Raw genomic sequence first — 9,053 nt, 5'->3', positions numbered from 1 at the left:
TTTCAGCACAGATAATGAAATTTAATTCTTCACTCGCTACAGAAGACCACTGAGATGTTTCACAGTATGGGCCTGATGCTCTGTGTGGCCTTTTCAGAAGTGTTACAAGCTTGTGTTTGAAAACATGGCCGCAGAAGTTCCCTCTGACTACTTCAGTGCAGTAAGGGCTGTAACAAGACAAAGGCCACGGCTAGTTTTGATACAAGCAGGATTTTAATTCAATCCAAGTTGTTTTCTATACAAGAGAAAAGTTCTATACAAAAGAGGAAGCATTAATTCAGCTGCAAGAACAGGCACGAAGAAGTTTCTGAACCCTAATGCTTTAGAAAGCCAAGAATTTTTTTTAAAAGCCAACCATGTGAGGTATTGTTATAGATGTTATAATCCTGGTTTGGGTCAGTCTCCATCATGTACAACTCTCCTGCATGGACATCCTTGAAGTCAGCACTGAAGTTGTTGGGGTCAAACTGAACCCACACAGTGTACCTGCAGTCAATGGTACGCACGGAATAGCCCATGATCCTGATGTCTTTCAGCTTTGGCTTGTCAGAGTTCCACTGGGGAGTGTCTGCAGGCCGGGGATACTGGCTGAAAGCAACAGGTTCTTCATTAAAACACCTGTCAGTGTCATCACACCCTTCCTTGCCTTCCTCCACCTTTTCTTCAGAGACATTAAAATAGTGGACAATGCTTGTCCCCTCAGTGCACAGCACAACACCAAACGACGTCTCTGGACACGCAGGAGGAACCTGCAGGCCAGCAAGTTCTGCAAGTGTTGGAAACACAGACACCAGCTCCACCACTTTTTTACTTTGCCCTAGAAGAAATAACATCAAAATATAAGTTATGGAACAGAATGGTTGGACAACAACTTTTTCTAATAATTCAGTTGGTGTTTTATTCAAAGTGCTCTGTACTGGATTTTTGGGGGTACCAAAATCAAGGCAATTAAGGGCTGGAAGTCAGCTCTGAAGATGCTAGTCTATGCACTTATGATACACTTTTAACAAGAAAATTTTTGCACTTCTGTTTTTCCAATGTGTAGACTTAGAGACAATCATATCCATTACTTTGAAAAAGAGCTCTTCAGAAAGACAAAGTAAATTCTCAAGGCGGATGGAGACATTATCAAAACCTCCATGTACCCACTGCAAACAAAAAATAAGCACTGCAAATTTACCTTGAGGTGCTGAGCCTCCAATATGGCTAAAAGGGTCAAGGTAGGGGAAGACCCTTGCTCCTTGACTGACAGGGGGAGTTGTCATTCCTGGGACATAAAACATCAGCGGCACGCGCGTAGCAACATCAAAATTGCTGTATTTTGCCCATTCACCATGTTCTCCCAGGGACCACCCTAGGTGACAAAAAACACAATTCAGAGCAGATACTGGGTTGCAATTTAGTAGTCATTTCTTTTTCACTGTAAATTGACTCTGACTGTTGAGGCCACTAGTCTGTTATAAAGGTTACATTAAAAGGTAAATAACAATCTGTGTTTAGATATAACAAGACTTTTCTCTAATGTGAAAGCTATTTCAACAGCCATCTAAATCTTGCAACTTGATACTCTTTTATAAAGGAAATAATTACACCTTTCCTTATTTCTCCTACTCTAGATTAGAATTAGGAAATTAGCATTAAAACAGCAGAGAAGAGGAATTGGGGTGTGTCACAGTGCCTGCAAGAGTCTCCAGATCAATTCCACAAAGCATTCATTTAAGTTTTGGGCTGCTGCCAGCTCTCCAATACTCCTGTTAACACTGTAGCTGAACATCCCTTGGAGCCAAGGCTGCTCTCTATGCCAGACTGCCATATCAGGATGCTACCCCTGAGGAAACAACAGAGATAAAACTTTTCAGCTCTCCTCTTCCTCTTGAAAGAGATGCCAACATGACTTCCCTCCAGGCAGATATACTGCCAACTTCACTTTGGGGGAAGACAAAGGAACTCTATGACAGCTATGTTAACACATGCTTTTTCTTGATCACTTTGCCAGCCATGGTACTGGAAACACCTACCCTTTACAGTTATCCACAGCAAGGAAAAGAAAAATTCAGTTTACAATGGAAAGTCAAGTCAAAGTGGCAAGTCAGAAGGAACATCTAGAGTCACTTTAGTACTAAAAGTATTAATCCCATTGCTATACAACTCGTAAGAGCTTGTTTATACACAACTGCTCACAGAAGTCAACTCAAATTAACTAAATGTGTGACTCTAAATTGATGTAGTTAATTCACATCCTAACTGGTTTAAATCAGCTAAGACATCTCCCAATTAAAGGGATCATGACAGGGTTATTTTAATGAATATCAGAGTATTGAAACAAGCATTAAATCCTTGACGCATTTGTCCCACAATTCAAATTAAGTTTTTTACTACCAGGATCCAGAGTGTGCAGGATATCAGTCATGAGAGGGACCATATCCCTACCAGTTTAGATGCTCTGCAAGCAGCAATGACAAGTGTAAGAAAACACACTTGAGCAGTTAATGAGAAAGCCTGTTACCCACTGTACCAGATGGCTTTCTACAAATGGTAAGGGGGGAGGAGTGGTGGCTCCTTTCAGAGCACTGTTCCCAGCAAGAGTCACTCCTTGGGCAGGGGGTGGGAATACAGCAAGCTCAGCCTCGTGTCCTGACAGGCAGCCTCATTCCTCACCAGCAATCCTCAACCTGATTAAAGTGCCTGTGGGGGGACAGAACAGTGCAGCCGCAGAAGTCAGTGCCAGTCCCTTCAATCTGTCTCTGAAAGCCAGAGGTACAGGGTTATGATAGCTCTGCTGGACATTATAGAAACACACACTGGATTAATATGCCAGCACTGAGTTGTACAATGAAGTTCTTAACAGTAAGCTCGAGAAAGATTTCAATGCTTACCATGATCAGCAGTAAAAACTACTATTGTGTTATTTGAGAATCCTACATTATCCAAAGCATTCAGCAGCAGGCCAACTTGCACATCCAGGTAAGAAACCGCTGCATAGTAACTCTGACGAATCTGTCGCTGCAAGTTAAGAAAACAGGAGAGGAAAAAAAAAAGTTTTTCCCCGGACACATCCAGCAGAACCAGGGGGTGGCTGTGTAAAAGAACTAAAGGACTCTACTTGTAAAGCTTTAATTTTAATTGTCTGTAGCCCAATTAATGTCCCAGAAAAGGTAAATTGGGAGGGGGCAGTTAGAAAATTCCACCTCCCAGAAGTGCTTTCAAGCAAAACATTGCAAACCAATCCATTCTGCTTCCCTTCATCTAGACAGTGCACCTAATTTTGGCATAAGCACTGGAGAGTCAAGGAGAAGTCTTGCAAAAGAAGATACATTGGGTGCTGGCTTGAAACAGATAAACAGACTCAGATAATGAACACAAACACAGCACTGGTAGCTGCTACATACATTCCTTCACATGCAAACTGCTGCAGTGACAGTGCAGGTTTGCCTACAGAGCCAGAGGTGACAGCATGCAAGGGAATTCATAATATTTGCAAGTGGTCAGTTGCTGAGTAACTGGGAGCATCCAAGAGCAGCCAACTCCTCCCTTGCATTTGAACAAGTGAAGGCAGCTTGACTTCAGAGCACTGTGTTCACAGCTTACCTGGAAATCATCTGGAAGTGGTCCATACGGGAAACTAACATTTAATGCTTCCACATCATCCCTTTGCCTGATATCCATCCAGGGGTTGTATGCCACAGAAGGTAGTTTCTTAGGCACCCAGGGATCTGGGGCTAATGTGATATTTTCCAAGGGGTACAACTTGAGAAATTCCTTTAAAACACAAAACACAGATAAAGACTGTCCTCACCTCTAACATATACTGCGAATTTTGTGTTTAAACAGCAACTATTCTCCCTTACAGGACCCTTTAACATTACAGTTTACAAGGCCTCATTCCCCTTCTGCCAGAGTGTGAAACACAGCCACACTAGTCGTCCCCAAACAATTCCTCAAAAATACTGAGTTAGTAAGTACCCAAACCCAGCCTCCTGTATGTCAAAACAACACTTCCAACACCACTTTTGCTGAAATCAGTAGGAGTTTTGCCACCAAGTCAAACAGGGAATGAAATACAAGATCTTGTAAGGCCTCATTATGTCATACCTCCATCAAGCTGGAGCCCATCTCCATGCAGTAGCAGTCACCATGACGGTGGTAGAAGCCTGGCTTTTGGCTGAGGAATCGTAACTTATTCTCATTAAACATTCTGAAATGCATCACAGGTGACTCCTGAAGTTACAGCAAATCAAGGCTGGTTTCCAGCTTGCTTTCCAGAAACAGCAATAAAGCATTTGTGGGACCAGCTTTTAAAAGCAAAAGCAACATTTGTCTTAAGTTCCCTTTTCTGCAGGCTCCAGTCTCCTCACCTGTGGGTACCTCAGTGGGATATGTGGTTTGTGGTAACCAACAGCCAGGAAGAACTTTTGCCTGTTGGTTTTCATGACGTTCAGTAAGCGTATGGCCTCCTCCGTGCTCTGAATATCAGGCAGAGTCCCCCCAGGCATTTCTGTCACATTCACCGGGCACACCAAGTTCGCATAAAGTTTCCCATCTTTTCCTCTACAAGTCTTCATGAAAAAAAAAAACTCAGTAACTTCTGTTAAATGCAAAGACAAAATTCTCTGTTCCATAACTTTAAAATCAATTTGTTTCTACCAACAAAAGAATGCAACTTCCATGCCTATGAAAACGCAGAAATCCTCTCTAAATCCTCTTGGTAGAAGCCCAAATTAAGTCACATAGGGCAAAAGCCCACAGCTTCTATGATGAATCTCTGACCTACTGGAGATCCAGCAGCATTTGGTTACCCTATATATAAGCATTTTAATTCCTTCTGATCCCAAGAGTTCATAGAAAGCTGCCTAGAAGCTACTGACTTAATTTCTGAGCAAATGCCAGCAGTGGCTGAAGTGTAATCAGTGAAGAGAGATAAATTAGACTTAACAGTTGCCAGGGAAAGGTGGCCTCAGCAGGGTGTTTGGGAGGGTTGCTAAATGAACATACTTTTCTTTATGTCACGGATGCAAACATTGCTGTTGTTAAAACCAGTCTTTTTCCAGCAGTAAACCCAAGACCAAAGCACTGCCAAGGCTGTCTGTACCCTCATGACTGCAGCTCCTGCTGGGCAGTGTACAGACTCCAACACATGCTGCTAATGCAGTGTTTGCATAAAGATAAATCAGATTCTTTTGTGCCACACTTAAGAGTAACAAACACTCTAGAAAACTGGATCAGATTATAAAATTTCAGATTCAAACATTATTTTAATTATGGCCCCTTCTCACTCAGTCCTGAGCTGTTTATCACATTAAGTTCACCAAGACTACTGACAATGTTTCCTCACTAAAGCAAAGCCAGATCAGTTGCAGGTGCAAGTTGACAACTGCACTTTTCAGATAAAGGAATTCATGACCTAGACACAAATTAATACCATGCTTGCTGATATCTCAGTAACTGAAGTTTCCAAACACCAATTTAGAAATACCTAAAACATCTGCAGGATGGGCACACTGATCAACAAAACACACATCTGATAACCTAGGCCTTCTTTTAGAAAGCACAGAAATAAAGCATTGGTTAGTTGTTTTCTTGCACAAGGGTGCAGCCTCAAAACCCACAGAGCATGGCCTGTACTCGACACAAAGAACTTGGTTATATCCTGAAAATCCTTTCCTGTTAGAGTGCCACAAATCACACTTACCTTATCATTCTCATACTTTTCAGCTGAAGGATGAAAGGGTGGAATAGACCAACTGTAGGGATAGTCATCACTGTAATTGGATGAAACCCCTGAAACAGATAAAGGTATTAGAAATGCTCTAATAGTTCACTGAACCAGGAAGAGCTCAGACACAAGTTTAACTTGTCTTCAATTGTTCATTTTTCTTTCAAATATGCTAAATGAAGAAACATTTCAAATGAATCTTTGACAACTGAGGAAAAGATAACCAAGAAATAGAAGTCAAAAGGCTTAAGACAGACTTTTTTCCCTGAAATACACCTTTTACTAGTGATGGAGACTCAAGCCTGTCGAAGAGCCTTACTTCAGGGAACAGCAACAAAAAACCCAAAAAGCCAAAAAAAGCAAACAAAAAAAAATTTAAAAAAAAAAAACAAAAAACAAAAACCCAAAACAAAAAAAAACAAAAAAACCACCCCAGGATTAGTAACAGTCTTCATGCATATCCTTGATTAGCTCTACTATCAACTGAAAGTTTATCTATCAACACAAATTTAGTTCTAGGATAAGGAAATACCAAAAACAGGATCAGTATTACAGTATGTTTCAACTCAGTAGTGTTACTGCTTTTTAACTAGTGAACTAATTTCTTACTGAACTTGAAGCATAGACTCACAGCCTACTAGGAAACATGAAGCATGTACAGGCAGAACTAAGCCAACAAGTAATTTCATTTGTAGCAGATACCTAACTTCCAGATGTATTTTTAGAATGTTAGACTTTATTCCCACAATTTCCAGACAAGATAATACCCATTAGATAAAAGTAATCTAATACACTCATCTCTAACGCCTTGAGACTTAATGACATCCACTGTAAAATCTGGCTTATGACTATGATTTAGCTTCTTAATATGGACCAGAATCACACATCAATACTTAGGGAACTTTGTGAGACTATACACATCAAGTATTTCTATGTTAAGCAAATGACAATACAAACCATACCTGGATGAAAAACTTTCCCCACAGATAATGTCACATAACCATTTTCCTTGAAATACTGGGGCATGGTGGAATAGTTTCCAGCATGGACTCTCCAGTAGGAGTAGAAATCATAGAGCCGGGTGGTGTCAGGCCTGCGGCCAGTGAGAAATGACACTCTGCTGGGAGCACACAGGGCTTGCTGAAGAGAAAGACAGCCAAGGAGAGAAATTTGGAACAAAAACCAAAACTCATGTACAAACTGACACAGGCCTAGCTGGGCCATAACCATCTGAAAGCTCAGGAATCACAGGGAAAGAGTTTCGTATCTCTTCAAGCTGGAATGAATAGTATCCTTATTAAGCATATCAATTCCAAACTGCAAGCTTTTAAAAAAGCAAGTCAGGTTCCATAAAGGCAGTGCTTTTGAAATCTGGTTGCTCACATCACACAGAATTAAGCAGCAGTGGCAGGTGGACTGTGCTGATAAAAGCCCACAGTCTAGTTGATCTGGACTGCCTTAAGAATAAAGAAAGGATAATCAGAGAAGGTCTGGGTTACGGTCCAGAGGCCTGACCAATTCTGCTTCAGGGTGACAAAACCCAAGAGTTATTGCTTTGAAGTCCTATTCCCTAGCTGGAATTAGACACAAACTTCTAATTTCTCAGCAGAGAGAAACTTGGGAATGCAGACATGTTATGAAGAATAGTCAAGTGAAGAGCAATTAGTGAGATTTTGAACCCTCTATTTTAGAATGATGCTTACCACACAAACTGCCCCTTTATAGCAATCTATAGAATTGATTCCCTCAAAAGATTAAAAAGTAAAACAAGCTTTTGTAAGCGGTAGAAAAAGAGAATTCTAATTTAGTAAAATGGCATTTTTAAGCAGCACTTGGCTGCTAACAGTGAAAATGCTTCTTGAGTGGCACTCTGCTCCTCCAAGGGCTACACAAATACCATAATTTAAATGCCCTGTTTTCATTTTTTCTCACCTTAGTAAAGATAGGTTCACACACTACAGTTCAGCCCAATCATTTATTTCCTACTGAAAATACTTAAAGTTAGTAAATACTTGCTTCGTCCACTGGCCTGCCTAACACCTACTGTAACAAAGCCAGTAATTATTTTGCATAGAGAAAACATGTTTAAGTCATTTGTCTCACCTGGGCATATGCATTGCTGAACACCATACTTTGAGAAGCAAGTTGATCAATGTTGGGAGATTTCACAAGCTTATCTCCGTAACAGCCCAAAATAGGACGCAGATCATCCACAACTATAAACAAGACATTCATGCCATCTATGAAGAAACACAATTAGAAATAAATTAAACTGAGCTCCATTAAGCAGACATTACTTCATACCTATTTATCAGTTTTTAACCCTGAAATATACCTGAGAACAAAAATAAAATTAATAAAATGAGCAAGATTATCTTTGTAAGGGAATGTAAACAAAGGGATTAATTTTTCAAAGACAGAAATTCTTATTTGATCTAGACAGAAATACAGTGGTTTTCATTTCCCTTCCTATTTCATTGCTTGCACCCTTGATATTTTCTCCAGGTACTACAGACGGCATCTCCTTGCAGCTGCCTAAACAAGGGTGGTGCAAAATAAAGAGGCATTTTACAGGTCTACCGACTACCGAATTCTACAGCCTGCAAGCTTTGAGAGGGGTGCTAAACCACAGGTTAACAACACTGTTGTCTTGTATAATTCTGCTCCGAAGAGATAAAACAATTTTTCTTCAATTAATTACGCACGTATTTTTAAAACGCCCTCTCAAGGCGGCGGACTGTACTGGGGGCTGGGCCCGTGCTCGACCCGCTTGCTGCCGGCGAGTGAAGCCGCAGCCTCCCCAGGGACACACCGAGCCCCTCGGAACACGCCGAGCCCCTCGGAACACGCCGAGCCCCTCGGAACACACCGAGCCCCTGGGAACACACCGAGCCCCTCGGGCCCGGCCTCCCGCCGGCCGCTCCCCCCAGCCCAGGCCCCGCCGCCAGCACGAACCGCCGGGGCCGCGCCCTCCTCCGGGCCCCGCCGCCGCCGGGCCGGCCGCGAAGGCATCGCGGGGCAGCCGCAGCAGGGACAGCACGAGGCACACACAGAGCCGGGCCGCCGCCATCTCCCAGCGAGGCGGCGGGGCCGGGCAGACGCGGCCCGGGGGCGGTGTCTTGAACCATCGCCGGAGCCTGAACCCCGCCGGGAGCGGCCCTTCCCCTTCCCTTTCCCCTTCCCCGCGCGGGGGCGCCGCGGGCCCGCGAGCGAGCGAGCGGCCCAGCCCGGCCGGAGCAGCGGCTCTGTGATCCAGGGGCTCAGCCCGGCCGGAGCAGCGGCTCTGTGACCGAGGGGCTCAGCCCGGCCGGAGCAGCGGCTCTGTGATCCGGGGGCTCAG

The 9,053-nt window shown here is 43.1% G+C and overlaps 1 protein-coding gene across 1 annotated transcript in view; it reads right to left on the bottom strand.

The window, feature by feature from the left end:
- Positions 1–191: 191 nt before the first annotated feature.
- Positions 192–9,053, bottom strand: part of IDS (iduronate 2-sulfatase) — a 9,103-nt gene continuing 241 nt past the window's right edge. The window contains 9 exon segments of the mRNA XM_042040109.1: positions 192–817; positions 1,181–1,354; positions 2,877–3,003; positions 3,589–3,759; positions 4,356–4,556; positions 5,690–5,778; positions 6,676–6,853; positions 7,817–7,953; positions 8,669–8,917. Coding sequence (XP_041896043.1) covers positions 315–817; positions 1,181–1,354; positions 2,877–3,003; positions 3,589–3,759; positions 4,356–4,556; positions 5,690–5,778; positions 6,676–6,853; positions 7,817–7,953; positions 8,669–8,917 — 1,829 coding nt within the window. The 3' untranslated portion in view covers positions 192–314.

The sequence above is a fragment of the Corvus kubaryi genome, unplaced genomic scaffold, assembly GCF_017639235.1.
Source record: "Corvus kubaryi isolate FWS band 111438036 unplaced genomic scaffold, C.kubaryi_AGA036_p1.0 37395, whole genome shotgun sequence".
Taxonomy (NCBI): Eukaryota; Metazoa; Chordata; class Aves; order Passeriformes; family Corvidae; genus Corvus; species Corvus kubaryi.
Note: the sequence above shows the minus strand (reverse complement) of the source record. Positions and strands in the feature narration are given on the sequence as shown.